Below are 19,356 nucleotides of genomic sequence, written 5' to 3'. Positions count from 1 at the left end.
AACAACCATGACAGACTATTTTATCAAAAATCTTAGGGTGTTTTACCTCGCCAGCTTTGGCCAGCTATTTTATGGAGTATTTAGAAAGCACAATATAAAGCAGATGCCCGTTATAGTGAACTTCACTAGGGACCAGAGAAACAGTGTTATAGTGAATTTAAGGGAGGGAAAAAAAAATGGATCCCTCACCTCTTCATTCTCATGAAACAAAGAAAATGGAGGGAAACAGAATAGAAAAAATGGCAGGAAATCATACACTGAACAATGTTTGTGTATGGTAGTAATCATATATAAACAGGACATTGTCCTGGGAGGCATATCAAAAATAAGAGAATAGAGGAGTAGAAAATTATATATAAAAAAAAATGCAGAATTAATGTTTAAATTTTGAAATCTAACACATTATCTTAAACTAATCTTACTCACCTGAAATCTTCATACAGCCAATTCTTACTACAGCAAATTTCTAGGGATCACAGGAATTGTTTGTTATAGTGGATAGTTCATGACTGCACTCTACAAGTAGTGCAATGGCTGGAAATTTTCAGTAATTTCATAATAGTAAGTTTGCAGTAGTATTTGTTATTAAGTGCGAGCTGACTGTAACAAACGAAATATGTGCAGTCTGTACGATTAAAATCAAAAATAACCTAAAAAACTTCAACAAATCAACTTTATAACTGATCACCTCAATCACAAAGTGGGAAAGAGCACATAAGTGATGAAACTTAATTAGCCTGCATTAGCCAACTTAAAGGATTGCAAAAGCGAATGACATAGCTAGTGTTTACCTGGCAGTTTCCTGCAAGTTGATACTGTTCTCTTACAACTGCAAATTAAAGAAATATGACACAATATGCAGTATTTCTTTAATTTAAAGTTTAAAAGTTATGAAATTTGTGTGGATAACATTTCATTTTGCATTTCAAAGATTCTTTATTCACAGAGTAAAAAACTGCTGATTCAGAATTTTTGATTTTTTTTCCCCATCATCATCAAATTCCTGACATGTACCATCAAGGGGTGTACAGGATATTATGATAGTACAGTAAAAAACTCTTGTTTACTGTACTATTAATGGACATAATTTGATAAATAAATACAGATAATGAAATAATTAATAAAAAAATAATAAATAATACAATGGTTAATTGGAAGCGATCAGCAGTGTTTATAAATTGCGACTTCAGATACATTCATGTATATTGTGATATTTCATGCATACTCGTAATAGTTCGCACGCACGCACGTGCTTTGGTAGCATCGGTAGCATAGTGTCAGTAGCAATGCTAACGCAAAACACGTGGTGTTTAGGCTATTGCTGGAGTAATTTTTATTTAAACCATTATTAATCATTATTAATATCAGTTAATATGTCTGGGGTTCAAAGAAAATGAGTAAATTGACGACAGCACAGAAACTTGAGTTAATAAGTAAGTTGGAAAGTGGTGAATTTGGTGCTCATGTTTGTGAACTTTATGGGTTGAAAAAGCAAACAGTTTTGGACATATGCAAAAATAAAGGCAAACATACTCAGTTTTTTCACTAAAATATAGTGTTGAGAGCTCCAAACGTGGTGGATAAGAAACGTGAATTTGGCAGAGCATAAGAATTTAGAAGAAGGAGTTTACAAGTGGTTCATTCAACAGCAGTCTAGTGGCATTGTTGTTCGTGGTGTTGAACTAAGGTCGGCTGCTGAAAAACTGGCACAACACATGGGCATACAGTTCCAGGCAAGTGATGGGTGGAGATCTTTTGTAAATGTCATGGCATTACAAACATGCAAACATGTGGTGAAGCACTGATATTGAACAAGTTGAGCCCTTCAGAAAATACATCAACAAAGTCATTGAACATGAGTCTTATTTTATCTCAAGTTTACGATGCAGATGAGACCAGCCAGTTCTATTATGCTGTTCCCGAAAATACCTTGTGAACAAACATGAGATTGGCACGCTTGGAGGCAAATTAAACAAGGAGTGCATTTCAGCACTACTTTGTGCTAATGCCAATGGCAAGCATCACCTCAAGCCGATGGTAGTCGCTTTGAAGAATGTTATGAACAAGTTGCTTGTCATCTATTCCAGCTCAAGGAATGCCAACCGGTTTTCAATCAATTCATACCTGAAGTGCAAAACTACCAAGAAGAGGTCCTGAAAATCTCTCCTGAAGATGCAAAAGCTGTTTTACTTCTTCATAATGCATCAGTCCATCCTAATGCTGAGAAGTTGGTTAGTATGAATGGAAGAATAAAATGTATTTTCTTTCCTCCAAACACCACGTCAATAATACAGCCTATAGACCAGGGAGTCATTGCTGTCTGCAAAATGTTGTATAAGAAGAAGTTTCATGAAGAGGTTATGTTGTCTTGGTGTTAAATCTGGAATGAAAGGCTTAATTTATCCTTAAGCATTTCATTCGGGATTTAGCTGGGATGCAAAGTTTCCCAAAAGAAATACTTGTAAATAGGTAAATATCGAAGTTGTAAATATAGTAATAATGGTTTTTTTATGTATTTTGCTAGGTATTATTTTATAAAATGGTCCTGTAAATAACAGACAAGAAACAAGAGATTGTAAAAGTAATATTGTAACAGGAAAGTCAGAGCAAAGTGCAGACTTGTATAATCGGATTATACACATGACCCCAGGCAGTAGCTATATAAGGTCTGAGGCATGTGCAAGATACCCACGTAGAGATGCAAGGAGAGGAGAAGGTACGGTGTGCAAAAAAGGTTTGGGTGGTGTCTGCAATCAATGACGTAGTAGGGAGAGCTGACGCGGAGGAATATAAAAGGTTTGGCGGTGCAAGCTCTCTCTCGCTCTCTCTCTTATGGTCCTTTTCTCGTGGCATCGGAGTCAAGTAGAAGTCGTTTGGGTGAACGAAGGATGGTCAAGCGGCGATGATACAGTTAAGTAGCGACCGAGTCCAAGCATTATCATCGATGCAACAAAACAACCAGCGAACACCGAAATTTCGTGCAGCTCCAGCCGTACCTTTCCGTCAGAGGAATTTCGAGTACGAGGCAAAGAAGTGATTTGTGACCGAAATCACTAGACAGTCAAGGCGGGGAACAACTGATTCCAGAACAAGGTAACCACCCCAAGTAAGCCTGCAAGAAGATCAGATGAGAAGTGTCTCCTGAAAGATTGAACTGGTCGGTAATGTAGAGTTTTTATATCCATTGTATTGTATTTTAAGGCCAGGATGAGCGAAAGTGTTAAATTTCTTGTGATCGGACTTGTTGATAGAATTCAGGACTCTAATACCTATTCTAGCAAGAACTTTGTAGCTCTAAAAGTGTGTTGTTTTAAGCATTGTCAGTAGATTAATTTGATGTGTTATATCTTAATATTTGAGGAGAGAGTAGGATATTCATTTACATGACTATAATAAGTGAGCGGGATTAAGACAGCTTGGCTCTACCAATGTCCCTTAATGTGAAATGCCGATTGTATTATAGATCTTGTCTGTCAGTGTAGCATTACTTATAGAGACTTTCCATTTAAATAAGTTTATGATTAATATGCACCATTATTTAGAATGAATAAACCTTCATGTTTTCTTTACCCAAAATACATGTCTGATCTTTCAAGCCAATGTACCACTTGCTATGAATAGAACCTGTATAAGTTAAAGCGCTGGAACTGGTTATGACTGCAATATTAAAATAAGTATCATAAGAGTAAAATTAGCAATATTGTGTGTAAGATAAGATCGTATTTTTGTAAGTCTATATACAAGTATGAATCAGTCATCTAGTTCAGGCATGGATGAAGTGAATTTTTCAGGACCATCAATCCTCATCAGGTTTTTCTGCAGTTTTTTGTTCCGGAATGGAAAATGATGACATTATAGCCTTTTTTAGCTATGTCGAGGAGTTGAGGAAAGCAGGCAGGTGGGCAGACTTCCAACTCCTAATCTTGTAGCGTAGTAAGCTGGTGGGGAAAGAAAAGAATTTCCTCTACTCTTCCTCCATCCTAAAAGAAACCTTAGACTATGCAAAATTTAAAGAAGTCCTCATCTCTCAGTTTTCTAGATTAAGAAGCCTTGGTCCAAACATGTGGAAATTGCAGAGAATCATAATAAAGGACCGAGAAAACGCAACCGACTTTTACCATAGGTTATTGAAACTTGCTCACACCCTGGAAGTATCTAACGAGGATAAACCTCATCTGGATTGGGTGTTCTTTCACCAATTCAGGCTGGGAGTGAGGCAAGAGCTCAGAGAAACAGCCTACAAAAGGAAAGTGACAAACATAGAGGAGTGTCTTAATGCCATGAGAGATAAAGAGCAAATGCTCGGTGACATTAATCCCGCATCTGCTACTGGCTATATAAACGTCATTAAGAGCGGGAAAATTTTGGATAATAATTCTAAACCAGAGAAGGAATCTCAAGAAAGAAAGGAAAAACATAAGAATCTTGATAAGTGTGAAGGAGATAGAATTCATTCAGTCAACACAAATCTTTTGTAGACCGGATAAGGGTAGCCAGATTACGGTGGGACTTAAATGCTGTGTGTAGGTGGTACTTTTTTTAACATCTTTGCTATTTTTTCCGATGTGTCACGGACGTAGGGTATGGTGACGCCATTTCTAAACTCTTTCTGAAGAGATGGCCGGGGAATGGGGGAGAGGAACTGGTTATTTTTTTAATACTGTGATCACTGTAGCCATTGGAGAGGAAGGTGTTGTGTATGTGGTCTAGCTCAGTTGCAAGGGCTGTTCCAATGAAAACAAGATTCTGGGCTCTCTTGGTTAGAGTTTTAATAATGCCATATTGTTGGGCAGGGTGGTGGTCGTGGGAGAGTTTGTGAATGTATCTGCCTGTGTGTGTAGGTTTACTATATACAGTGAAGGAAAGTGTACCATTAGGAAGGCATGTAACTAAAGTGTCTAGGAAGGGTAAACTATTGTTCTTTTCCTTTTCCATAGTAAACTGGATTCTTGGATGTAGGCTGTTGAGGTGACTGAGGAAGGAGTCTAATGTGTCTGGGTAATGAGGCCAAATAGAGAACACATCATCTACATATGTTAGCCAGATAGAAGGTTTTAGAGGGGAAGGGTCAATGGCCCGTTTTTCAAAATTTTTCATATAAAAATTGGCAAGAAGGGATGTGTGTGTGTGGGGGGGGACCATGGTGGTTCCCTCTATCTGCTTGTAGAATTTGTTCTTCCAAGAAAAATAACCAGAATTGATGGCAAAAGAGATCTAAGATGTCAGAAGGAAAAACATTTTCTAAGAGTTCAAAAGATATATTTCGGTGATTACACCACATTTTTTATTATTCAGCTATACAAAATACTGAAATAATAGTTCCCGACAAGTTTCGTAAATCGTAGGATTTACATCTTCAGGGGGTAAATAGTATAACTTAAAGTTTAAACAAGAGAATTAATAAATACAAATCATAACCGTCTGGCTATTCATAAACTGAATAGTCTACGCCTGCAGTTTTCTAAGAGTGTTAAGGTATCAGTTAAGGGAATATTGGTAAACAAGAAGAGATGTCAAAGCTTACCAATATGTCTGTGTTAAGGTTAGATTTTCTATTAGGGTTTTAAATGGGTAGAGTTTTTTATGTATGATGTGGAAAGTCCAGTGGGGGAGGGGATCAGAGAGAGCCATCCAGCTGTTTTGACAGTTTGTAGTAAGGTGCATTAGTGGCATTTACTATAGGTCTTAGCAAGGAATTGGGTTTATGGATTTTTGGTAAACTGTATATTCGGGGGGGGGGGGGGGGGGAAGAAAATGTTTGAGTTTTTTTCATAATGTCAGGAGGCCAGGAAGATACTTTTTAAAGTAATTTTTTTAATTTTTTAACTTGTGTTTTTGTGGGATTGTGTTCTAGTGGGATACAGGTAGAGCGATCTTGGAGTATGATCTCCATTTTTCGATTGTATTCCGTGGCATTAAGGACGACTGAGGCATTACCCTTATTTACTCTAGTGATGATACTTTTGTCTTTCCATGATTTCCTGAGAGCAATGCGTTGGCAGGACGATAAATTACTTTTTGGAGGCGAAATCAGTGTCCTAAGCCTCGGCCATAATTTCGTGGTCACACCAAAAGAAGTACCGGTGCTAGATGTAATGTATAATATCAAACACGGGATCTGTCGCTTAGCGTCGGAGATAGCAAATAACATCAGACTTGACGTCGCTAACATCCTCGCCCAGTCTTCATCTCCAAAAAGTAATTTATCGTCCAGTCAACGCATGGCTCTCAGGAAATTAAAGAAAGACAAAAGTATCGTCATCACTAGAGCGGATAAGAGTAATACCACAGTCGTCCTTAATGTCATGGAATACAATTGAAAAATGGAGATCATTCTCCGAGATCACTCTACCTGCATCCCACTAGAACACGATCCCACAAAAACACAAGTTAAAAAATTTTAAAAATTACTTAAAAAGTATCTTCCTGGCCTCCTGACATTACGAAAAAACTCAAACTTTTCTGTTCCCATCTCTTCCCCCCCCCCCCTGAATATACGGTTTACCAAAAATCCATAAACCCAATTCCCCGCTAAGACCTATAGTAAACGCCACTAATGCGCCTTGCTACAAACTGTCAAAACAGCTGGATAACTCTCTGATCCCCTCCCCTTCCCCACTGGACTTTCCACATCGTACATAAAAAACTCTACCCATTTTAAAACCCCTAATAGAAAATCTAACCTTAAATAACACAGACATATTGATAAGCTTTGACATCTCCTCTTGTTTACCAATATTCCCTTAACTGATACCTTAACACTCTTAGAAAACATTTTTTTCTGACATCTTAGATCTCTTTTCCTTTGCCGTCAATTCTGGTTATTTTTCTTGGAAGAACAAATTCTACAAGCAGATAGAGGGAACCACCATGGGTCCCCCGCACCACCACCACCAATTTTTATATGGAACATTTTGAAAAATGAGCCATGGACTCAGCCCCTCTCAAACCTTCTATCTGGCTAAGATATGTAGATTATGTGTTCTCTATTTGGCCTCAAGGCCTAGACACATTAGACTCCTTCCTCAGTCACCTCAACAGCCTATATCCAAGAATCCAGTTTACTATGGAAAAGGAAAAGAACAATAGTTTACCCTTCCTAGACACCTTAGTTACATGCCTTCCTAATGGTACACTTTCCTTCACTGTATATAGTAAACCTACACACACAGGCAGATACATTCACAAACTCTCCCACCACCCTGCCCAATAATATGGCATTATTAAAACTCTAACCAAGAGAGCCCTTGCAACTGAGCTAGACCACATACACAACACCTTCCTCTCCAATAGTCATTGGAGAGGAAGGTGTTGCCTTCCTCTCCAAAATAGCCAAGATGTTAAAAAAGTACCACCTACACACAGCATTTAAGCCACACGGCAAACTGGCTACCCTTATCCGGTCTACAAAAGATCAGCTCCCTCTCCTCTCTCAGTGCCTGGAGTTTATAAAGTACCCTATTCCTGTAAGTTGGCATACTTTGGACAGACAGGCAGATCAGCAACCATCCGCCTAGAGGAACACAAGTCATACATATGCAGCCACAATTATGGTCAGTCAGGCCTGGCTGACCATGGCTTGGATACAACCTACAGGATCGCTTGGGAAAAACCACCATGCTCCACCACAGCAAATTCAAAAAAGAGAGATCATTTTTAGAATCTGCAGCAGCTCTCAAAAATCAACCAAATCTAAATAAATATGGTTGCATTAAGCTTCCTAAGATTTGGGAAACATTTATCATCAGAGATCCCACCATACATTCCAGGCCACCTACAACCACCATTGAGGGCGCTCCACCTAGATAGGACTTTAGTGTCGCCCACGTGATTGCCTTAGTATTGTGTGGTATTTGTATTATATTAAATAGTATTAAATTCTGTTTTAATCCTTTCTGAGTGCTGTATACAATCCATTTAGCCTCCAACATGATTACCTGTTGTAAACATATCACTTTCCACCATTTTCTTTCTCTGATTATATCATTTGCTAGGAAATTAGGTTATGTACAAGCAATATAGTATACTGCTTGTAATAGGGCTTAAAACAGCATTGGCTCTATGGAACCTAGGTTGGGACTTCATACTTCAATGTTGTATATCATTTCATTACACTGATGCTCACTATAATGTGCATCTATTATATTTTACTCTTTTATTTTGTTTTTAAAAAGTTCTTTTTAATAAAAAGCATAAAGCAAACCATACCTCTTCTAACTTTTTTCTTGTATCTTTTAATTCATGATCATATATAGTATACTCCAGTGACCTAAAATACAAAAAATAATAATAATAATAATAATAATAATAAATAAATAAATAAAAATATGAATGTTAATCCAAAGAATGATTGTTAGTTAAGGAAGAAGAAAAGTTTTAATTCAAATATCAAAATTGAAAATCTTACCTTCTCATCTTATCCCATTTTTGATATTCCTTTAGCTCTTCTTTCTCTTCTTCCAAAGTCTTCAGCCGATCTTCAATATATTTCAAAAGATCTTCAATTTTTTCCCTTTTTCCTTCAGTTTCCCTCAAAATTGTTTTACTTTCTTCTCTTCTTTCATCATAAACTCTGGTACCAGCAACTTCCCGAAGAAGTTTTAATCGCTGTGAATCAGGTGCTGTTGCCATCTGATTAATCTAAAATCCAGGATTATAAAAAAGTATTACCATAACTGTACATTAATAAAGTAAATACACAACTTTTAAAATAGTGGTCAAGATTTCATATGTTTTATAGTTTATAGATGAAAAGACCTGAGTTTGAATCTAATTTAGGATATGAAGAACTTTTATAAGATCTTTTCAAAGTGAGTTAGCAGGTCTCACACAGAGATTGGAGAGAGTCAAATCTGGTCTTTGCCCCATTTGGGACAAAGATTGGATCTGAATACTTCTTCTCAACAATATGACAGTGCTGCCTTGAACCACAAAAGACAAAACCACAAAGACAAAATACCACTAAAGGAAATACTACTCTATAACTTTTAATAACATATAATGCAAGAAAAAATAGTGAGAACTCAGGATAGAATAGAACTGAACAAGATAAAGTGAAACATTATTGGACTATCAGAAGAAAAGAGGAAAACTGTCTTACACTATATTCAGGCAATACACTTTACTGGAAAGATCAAAAGGAGTTGGCTTTCTTATAAACAAACGAATTTCAGACAGAATATCCACCTATAAAGGTTTATCTGATAGAGTAGCTTTTGTCAAATTAAAAATTAATGACAGAACATATATCAAAACAATACAGATTTATAGCCCAATAAGTAAAAGTGATGATGATGATGAAATGGAAATATTTCATGAAGATATCAAAAAATCAATAGAAGAAGATAAATGTCAATATACAATAGTCATGGGAGATTTCAACTCAAAATTGGGAGTTAAGACAACAAAATGTATAGGCTAATGGGGAGACATGCTGATCAACTTCTTGCAACTGACTAACTTCAAAGCTATGAATACCTTTTTCAAGAAGAGACCCAATAGAAGCCAGACTTGGCTGAGTCTGAATGGGACAACAAAAAATGAAACAGATTTAATACTTTTTCAAGTACTCGTATTTTCAGGGATTTTAGAATTACAAAAAATAACCCTTCAATAATAAGCAATAATATTCTTTCTGAAAGAAAGAATATTACTGCTCTTGAAGACCAAAATGGAAGAAAATTATTTAGCAAACAAGAAATCACAGAAGAGGCAAAAAAATTTCAGAATCAACAGAAAAAATAGATTGTGACAATACCTCTGATATACTTCCATTAAAAATCTTTGAAATTGAAAAGGGATTAAAAACAAATGAAAAACAATAGAGTTGCTGGAAAGGATGGTTTAATAATAGAAATGATTAAAGAAGGTGGGGATAATCTAAAACAAGAATTGAAAATACTCTTCAATAGATGCATCAAAAAAGGAGAAATACCCCAAATATGGAATAATGCAAACATTACTTTACTGCATGAAAAAGGAAGTAAATTAAAACTAGAAAACTACAGACCTATTAGTTTGTTATCCCACATTTATAAGCTTTTCACTAGAACTATAACCAGTAGATTAGAAACATGACTTAATTCAATACAATCCTCTCAATATTTCTTTCATTTGTTATTCTTTGTTTATTTATTACTCAAATTTAGCAGAACCATCATTGTTGTTTTGGCAGTAAAATTTGAGTAATAAATAAACAAGATAAACAAAGAATAACAAGTGAAAGGAAGAGATTCATAAGAAAACTGCAAAACACATCTTATTATACCAAAAAAGGAATGAAGATATTTAAAAAAAAAAAAAAATCAGCTAATGCCTTTTATTCCCATATAGGGAGTAGGCAAGGCTGGGAAGAGATCAGGTAGACCTCAGAAGATGCTATTAGATTAAAATGAGGCTGGAACAGATCATAAGTTCAATTTGATCATCTTTCCCTTGAAACATAAAATGCTAAGAAATCATCCAAACCTGAAACGATCAGAGTGTGTGTGTGCCAGTATCCAAGTTTTAGGAGGTGATCACTATGAATTGTTCATAAGCACCTTTTTTAATTAATAATTATTTTAAATATATATATATATTTTAAATCTATGCAACTTACTACAATTGTTCCTTTGAACTTCAATAGTGTAATATCATATATTTCGGTTGCAACTGAGATACAAACTGATATATGCATGATTTATAACTCATTATTTTGATTCATCTTTTGAATGTAGTTAACGGTCTATCTCCCTAAAAGTCCATGTAACATTGGATAAAATATATTGGAGTTTTTGAATAAATTCTATCTAATTTTTGTTACACGTGTAAGCCATGAAACCTACTTTAACATGTTTAGTGCACATGTTCCATTAAAGCTATTAATTAAGAAAAAAAGATCATAAGGTCTATATCTATATTTAGTGCTATAATAATGATCAAAGGCATCTTCAGTACTGACAATGGGCAATGGAACACAATTAAAATACAAATAACTGAAACTTTTAAAAAATACCATCATAGGATGGTACAGATATGCTGATGACATATTTGCTATATGGAATGGTTCTCCATCAAATTTAAGACTTTGTGTCTCAGGGAAGAAAAAAAAATGCAATAATTGGGATTTACCTGATTGTAGGCATCTTCAGTGCAAGAAGATGCCTGCTTGTCTGCATATATAAGAACATAAATATAAGATGTAAGATATATAATATAATATAAGAACATAAATCTTATATTCAGACCATGAATCTAAGCAATCTGGTTTAGCTGAACATGCCATCTCTACTAACATACAGTCTTCTGGAGGAAAACCAAGCTCTTACATAGCATGGATTCCTTATGGAATATTTATATAAAGAGAGGTATGAGATCATTTTACATCCCCTGAATTTAAATATGGAGCATTGATCGAAACTTTTGGTTTGGTTTTTGGTTTGTTATAGTGGTGTTTGTTTAGTGCAAGGCAACTGTAGTTCACTTGAACACTTAAACATCCCTTTCCCATACCCACAATGGTCCTGTAAAAAATCGTGTCTGGCTAAGTCTCTTATTGCTTCTCAACTTGTTGATAGCTCTAGATATAGATGAATAACAAGAACTAGCAGTTGGGAATTGTTTAGTGCAGATCATTTGGGAGTAGTGAGTCAAATCCATAACATGACAGAATTTCAAAGCAGGTGGGGTGTCGCCCAGTTAAACGAGGCCCCCCACTGTTTTCACCAGGGAACCAGAGTGAACAACGAAAAGTCAGTTACTGAAACAAATCCAGAAACACACTCCAACTCAACATCAGAAGAGTTCAAGACCACTACTATAAGAAGCCTAAATGGCAAAGAAATGGAGCTAGCTGAGGAATTAGATAAGTACCAGATCGACATAATACGGGGTGACTGACACAAAAAAAAAGAGAACTGGTGAATTTTTTCTGGACAATAAATGCAAAATGTTATATTCAGGCAATAACAATCAGGGAAAGAAGGAGTAGCTATTGTATTCAACACTAAATACGAGGATAATCTTAAATGACAGGCAATATCAAGTAGAGTGATGTGGGCAAATATCAGAATGGGGAACTGGACAATGAGACTTATTTGTACCAATGGTCCCACAGAAGGTTCTACTAAAGTAGAAGTGGAGGGAATTTTGTGAGGCTTTAGAAAAAGCAGCTGACACAATGAAAAAGGAGAAGTTGGTCCATGTTGAGGATATAAATAGCAGAGTAGAAAGACAATTTTCTCCCAATTTTCAGGAAAATTGGGAGAAAAGAGCAGAGCTAATAATAATGGCAAATACCTGTTGAATTTCTACTCAGGACATGGACTGGTTATTACTAGCACAATGTTCCAACATAAAAATGTGCACAAGTCCACATGGAGAGAAGAGGCAAGGAATAAATGTATCATTCACTATGTCATTGTTGACAGCAATGTTTTCTTACTGGTGTAGGACACTAGAGTGTACAGGAAGTGATCACCATTTAGTCTTGAGCAGGATAAAATTGAATTTCATATTGAAAACAAGAACATGTAAGAAAGTTTTAAAGCAAATAAAAGTTGAGCAACTCTCAGATGTGATCTGTAGACTAAAATACACAAACGTTATTCAAGAAAATATGAAAGAGTTGGAGAACTGGAACCATACCTTGGAGATTCAGTGGCAAATCCTAAAGAAAACATTGACTGATTCAGCCAGAGAGGCTGGTATCTTCTTCTTCTTTCGCTATGCCTTATCCCATGTTAAATGGGGTCAGCATTCCCATCTTTAATCTTCTTCTTCCAGATTCTCCGATCCAGGGCATCTTCCTGACTCCATCCTTTCTCCCTAAGATCCTCTGCGACCCTATCCCTCCATCTGAATTTGGGACTGCCTCTTTTCCTCCTTCCCTCCACCTCCATATGCTCCACTTGTTTACCAACATATTCCTCACTCCTTCTCTCTACATGACCGAACCATCTCAGCCTGCTTTCTTGTGCCTTCTTACCGATCGGTCCCACCTCAATCGTCCCTCTGATGTAGTCATTCCTCATCCTGTCCTTTGTCACACCACTCATCCATCTCAATATCCGCATCTCCGTCACCTCCATCTTCTTCTCCTGTGCCTTTGTTATAAACCACGTCTCTGTGCCATGGAGCATCACCGGCCTCACCACCATCTTATACAGCTTTCCTTTCATCTTACAACTCACTCTCTTGATGCACAGGATCCTGCTCATCTTCCTCCAGTTCATCCAGCAGCATGTTATTCGGAGCTATATTTCCTCATCCAGGTCACCATTCCTCTTGACGACCGACCCAAGGTACTTGAATTTCTTCCCTGAAGTTAACCTCTCAACCTAGAGTCATATAATCATATCCTCGACACTCCTTGTTGACATATATTCGGTCTTTACCCGGTTAATTCTCATGCCACTCTCCTCCAATACCTTTATCCGCTCTTCCAGGTTCTTTTCAAGCTTCTCTCGGGATGATTCGCAGAGAACAATATCATCGGCAAACATCATGCTCCCTGGGGCCTCCTTCTTAATGTCGTCCACTAGTACATCCATGACCAGATCAAAGAGATAAGGGCTCAGAGTTGATCCCTGATGGAGCCCTAAGACAATGGGGAACCCCTCTATCATGCTGACACTAGATCTGACCTTATTCTGAGTTTTCGCTCCCTCCTACATCTCCTTCACCAACCTGACGTACTTTTCTGACACCCCCTTCTTCCTCATACACCTACATACCTCCTATCTGGCCACTCTATATGCCTTTTCCAGGTCTATAAACACCATATGTAGCACCACCTGCATCAACAAGAGAGGCTGGTATGGTAAGATATATAAGTCATGGACAGAAAACTCAGAACTCCATGGTGGACACAGGAAGTTAAACAGGCAGAAGAAAGCATATCAAATGTTCTGGCAAATAAGTCAACTTGTGCTCTTAGAGAATACAGAGACAAATGTAAGCAAGCTAAACACTTTAAAACTAGCTAAACAAAAGTCACGGGAAGACTTTGGTAAGACAATAGAAAATAAATATCAAGAGGGTACAAAATATTCTGGAGGTTGTTGAAAAAGGTCAAAAATGGAGGAAAGATTGCTGAAAAAGGAATTAGAGATGATAAAGGTGACAAGAAAACTGGTGAAAAAAATATTCTTGATGTATGGAGTAATTACTTCGAAAAATTGCTAAACGAAACAATCAGTGACAGCACAGTAATCAAAAACACAGAACAGTCATGCAATCAGGAATACATATCCATACGTGAAGTAGAAAAAGCCATCAAAAATCTGAAATGTGGAAAGGCAGTTGGAGTAGATGATATTTGACCAGAAATGCTCAACTACAGAGGTATAAAAGTCTTAAAGTGGCTGCACTGTATAGTTCAGAAGGCCTGGACAGAGGGACAAATCCCAGATGATTCAAGTATAGCTCTCATAGTACCCATATATAAAAAAAGGAAAATAATAATGATTGTGAGAATTCATCATCAAATTCCTGACATGTACACCCTCAAGGGGTGTACAGGATATGATAGTACTACATGAAAAATTTACATCATTACTAACTTAATTGAAAAATTTACATCATATCTACAATTTTCCTCCAAATCAGTCTGTTACTTGTCAAGACTCCAACATTACCAGATCTTATATTTCTATCATCTAAGGCACTTTGTACCGTATCAATCCACCTATATCTTGGTCTTCCACTGGGTCGTTTTCCTGCCAACCTGGCAGGGAACACTTGTTTTACTAATCTTTCCTCGCCCATTCTGTTTAAGTGACCATACCACTTGAGATTAGCTCTGCTAATGCATTCCTGGATGCTGACAACAATGTCAAGTTCTTTCCTAATATTCTCATTTTTAATATGATATTGCCATTGATGCCATCTGTTCACTCCTCTAATCTTTCTCAGAACTCTCATATCTGCGGTCTCTAGTCTTTGGTCAAGTGTTTTACTTCTGACCCAGCTCACAGATCCATAAGTTAAAACTGTCTTATATACAGCTAATTTAGTGTTCCGACTAATTTCTCTCTTATTCCATATGAATTCATTCAATTGACTGCCTACCATACCAGCTTTGTTGATTCTGTTGTCTATTTCCATATATAATTTACCATCTTCAGAAAAAATCGTGCCAAAGTAGCTGAAATGTTTTACTTGCTCCACAGGTTCCCCGTTAACAACACAGTTTACATTATCAACAATTCTACCTATTTTCATTGTCTTTGTCTTTTTAATGCTGACCTTCATACCATATCTATAACAACAGTTATTCAATTTAGTGAGGAAATCTTGCAAACTTGTAGCGGATTTATTTAGAAGTATAACATCGTCTGCATAAAGCAAAGATCTGACATTAACATCTCCAATTCTGATATCATGTTTAATACCACTTTCATTCATAATGTGATCCACATAGATAATGAATAACAGAGGGGATAATGTACATCCTTGTCTCACACCAGATTTCACATTAAACCATCTTCCTGTACTTCCTTCAATTCTAACTGCTGATTTACAACTAAAATAAAGACTAAGTATTGCATTATATCATGCAATACTTAGTCTTTATTTTATGATATGATGCTCTATTGACACCATATAACTGTAGTGTTTTGAATAGCTTCTCTCTTGAACACCTTGTCATATGGTTTTTCCCAGATCGACAAAACTTAAATACAGATCTTTGTTATATTAACATGCTTTCTCAACTATCTGTCGTAAAGTGAAGATCTGATCCTGACAGCCCTCTATTTGGCCTGAATCCAGCTTGTTCTTCACCAAGCTTCTCTTCCACAATCCTTCTCAACAGTTTCTCAAGTATACTTGCATAAATCTTACCTCAGTAGAGAGCCTCGGTAATTCACATACTCAGTTTTATTTCCCGTCTTATATATGGGTACTATTAGAGCTCTACTCCAATCATCAGGAATTCGTCCCTCTGTCCAGGCCTTCTGAACTATGCAGTGCAAACACTGTAAGACTTTTATACCACCATACTTCAGCATTTCTGGTCGAATATCATCTACTCCTGCTGCCTTTCCACATTTCAAGCCTTTGATGGCTTTTTCTACTTCAAGTATGGATATGTATTCCTGACTGTATGCCTGTTGAGTGTTTTTTCACACTGTGCTATCACTGCTTGTTTAATTTAGCAATTTTTCAGAGTATCTTTGTCTCCCGTTTTCATGTCACCTTTATCATCTCTAACTCCTTTTGCAGCACTCTTTCCTCCATTTCTAAGCTTCTTCAACAACATACACAACATCTTACCACCTTATTGATATTAATTTTCTATGTTCTTGCCAAAGTCCTCCCATGACTTTTGTTTCGCTAGTTTTACACAGTGTTTAGCTTTCTTACATTTGTGTCGATATTCTCTAAGAGCACAAGCTGACTTATTTGCCAGGAACTTTTGATATGCTTTCTTCTTTTCTTTCACTGCCTTTTTAACTTCCTGTGTCCACCAAGGCTTGCCACTGAATCTCAAAGGTTTGGTTCCAGTCCTCAAACTCTTTCATTTGTTCTTCAATAATCTTTTTGTATTTTAGTCTACAGTTCACATCTGAGAGCTGTTCAACTTTTACTCACTTTAAAACTTTTTTACATGTTATTCTTTTCAATATGAAATTCAATTTTATCCTGCTCAAGACTAAATAGTGATCACTTCCAATTTCAACTCTGTACACTCTGGTGCCCTGCACCAGGGAGAAAACATCGCTGTCAACAATAACACAGTCAATGAAACTTTTCTTATTCCTTGCCTCTTCTCTCCATGTGAATTTGTGCACATTTTTATGTTGGAACATGGTGTTAGTAATAACTAGTCCATGTGCTGAGCAAAAATCCAACAGGTATTTGCCATTATTATTAGCTTTACTCTTTTCTCCAAATTTTCCCAAAATATTTTTGTATGTCTCACAATCATTTCCTACTCTGATATTTAGATCCCCAACAAGGATAAACTTTTCCTTTTTCATTGTGTCAGTTGATTTCTCTAAAGCATCAAAAAATTCCTCCACTTCTACCTTAGAAAAACCTTATGTGGGACCATAGGCACAAATAAGTCTCATTGTCCAGTTCCCTATTCTGATATTTGCCCACATCACTCTACTTGAGACTGACTGCCATTCAAGAAGATTAGCCTCGTATTTTGTGTTGAATACTATGGCTACTCCTTCTTTTCGTTGATTTTCATTTCCTGAATATAACATTTTGTATTCATTGCTCAGAAAGATCTCATCAGTTTTGTCTTTTTTGTTTCAGTCACTCCTATTATGTGGATCTGGTACTTATCTAATTCCTCAGCTAGCTCCATTTCTTTGCCATTCAGGCTTATGTTGATAGTACCGATCTTTAACTCTGGTGATATTCAGTTTGGATGTGTTTTCAGATTTGTTCCAGTAGCTGACTTTTCACTGTTTGTCCTGGTTCTCTGGGAGAAAACAATGGGGACCTTGTTTAAACGGGCAACGCCCCAGCTGGCAAGAAATTTTGTCATGGTGTACTATCATGTTGTATATTGGTTTAAGCCAATAAGAATACAATTTGGTCGGCTAAATCCCAAATTGCCAGCCCATCCTCTTTCGTTCAGTATCCAGGTAGATACCCAACAGGGTGCACTACGAGAAGGTAAGAATTGGACATTAGGTCAGAAACCCTCATCGATTCTCTGATCAGGGCTTCTGATCCTTTAAAGGCTATGTGGAGGTCTCCTCTCAGTTATACAGCTTTGACCATTAAGAACCCCCCCTTGTCGTCGAATGTGAGAATTACAGAGGTATATCCCTACTGAGTGTTCCTGGTAAGATTTATGCAAGTATACTTGAAAATCGGGTGAGGAGGATTGTGGAAGGGAAGCTTGGTGAAGAACAAGCTGGATTGAGGCCAAATAGAGGTTGTCACAATGGTGTCTACTTCCTTCCTAATATCTTCATTTTTAATATGACACTGCAATTGATGTCATATATACGATCTGTAATTGGGAATGTAACAAAGATCTGTATTTAAGTTTTGTAGATCTGGAAAAGGCATATGACAAGGTGCCAAGATAAAAGATATTCAATATGCTACGGTTGTATGGTGTCAATGGGGCATTATATCAAGCAATACTTAATCTTTATTTGAGTTGTAAGTCAGCAGTTAGAATTGAAGGAAGTACAGGAAGATGGTTTAATATGTTAAATCTGATGTCGAACAAGGATGTACATTATGCCCTATGTTACTCAGTATCTATGTGGATCACATTATGAAGGAAAGTGGTATTAAACCTGATATCAAATTTGGAGATGTTAATCTCAGTTCTTTACTTTATGCAGATGTTGTTATACTTCTAAATAAATCCAGTACAAGTCTGCACGATTACCTGACTAAATTGAATAACTGTTGTAATAGATTTGGTATGAAAACCAATAACCAGACAAAAACAATGAAAATAGGCAGAAGCATTGAAAATATCATTGTGAATGGAGAACCTTGAACAAATAAAACGTTTCAGCCACGATTTTTAATGAAATCGTGCCTAATTCTATATTGCCTATTTAATGGTAAATTAAATATAGAAATAGGCAACAAAATCAAAACTGCTGGTATGGTAGGAAGTCAACTTAATAAGTTTATATGGAATAAGAGAGAAATTAGCCAGAACACTAAATTACCTGTATACAAGGTGTTCAAAGCAATTTTAACTTATGGATCTGAGACCTGGGTTTGAAATAAAACACTTGACCAAAGACTACAGACCACAGATATGAGAGTTCTGAGGAAAGTTAGAGGCATGAACAAATGGCATCCATGGCAATATCATATTATGAAAGAACTTGACACTATCATCATCCAGGAATGTGTCAGCAGAGCTAATCTCAGGTGTTTGATCACTTAAACAGAATGGGAGACGAAAGATTAGCAAAACAAGTGTTCTCTGTCAGGAAAAAGACCCAGAGGAAGACCAAGATATAGGTGGATTGATACAGTAAAAATGCCTTAGAAGACAGATAGATATATAAGATTGATAATGTTGGAGTCTTGACAGGTAACAGATTGATTTGGAGGAAAATTGTAGATTGGAAGTTAGTAGTGATGTGAATTTTTCATGTAGTACTATCATATCCTGTGCACTGTTTGAGAGCATATCATGATTTGATGATGAGTCAAATCCAGAGTGGTAAAACAAAATTTCTCTCATTTTTGCGTGAACTGTTAAGCATCAGACAAGTCTGTGGGGGAGAAAAAAGTGGCCAAAGTTTGCCACCAGTAAAACGATGTGAAGATGAAAAATTTTCAATGATGCTCTGAAATAAGCTTTACACCACAGCTGCTATCAAACATATGTGATTTGTTTTTACAAATAAAGAAATTAACTTCATCATTAAA

General features: G+C 36.5%; 1 protein-coding gene across 1 annotated transcript in view; it reads right to left on the bottom strand.

The window, feature by feature from the left end:
- Positions 1–19,356, bottom strand: part of SMC3 (structural maintenance of chromosomes 3) — a 450,203-nt gene that overhangs the window by 343,885 nt on the left and 86,962 nt on the right. The window contains exons 7-8 of the mRNA XM_090391130.1: positions 8,408–8,640; positions 8,209–8,269 (exon numbers count right to left, since the gene is read on the bottom strand). Coding sequence (XP_090247256.1) covers positions 8,209–8,269; positions 8,408–8,640 — 294 coding nt within the window. The remainder of the gene's footprint in view (positions 1–8,208; positions 8,270–8,407; positions 8,641–19,356) is intronic.

The sequence above is a fragment of the Typopeltis vanoorti genome, chromosome 4, assembly GCF_054136105.1.
Source record: "Typopeltis vanoorti isolate ZY-2024b chromosome 4, IOZ_Tvanoo_1.0, whole genome shotgun sequence".
Classification (NCBI taxonomy): domain Eukaryota; kingdom Metazoa; phylum Arthropoda; class Arachnida; order Uropygi; family Thelyphonidae; genus Typopeltis; species Typopeltis vanoorti.
Note: the sequence above shows the minus strand (reverse complement) of the source record. Positions and strands in the feature narration are given on the sequence as shown.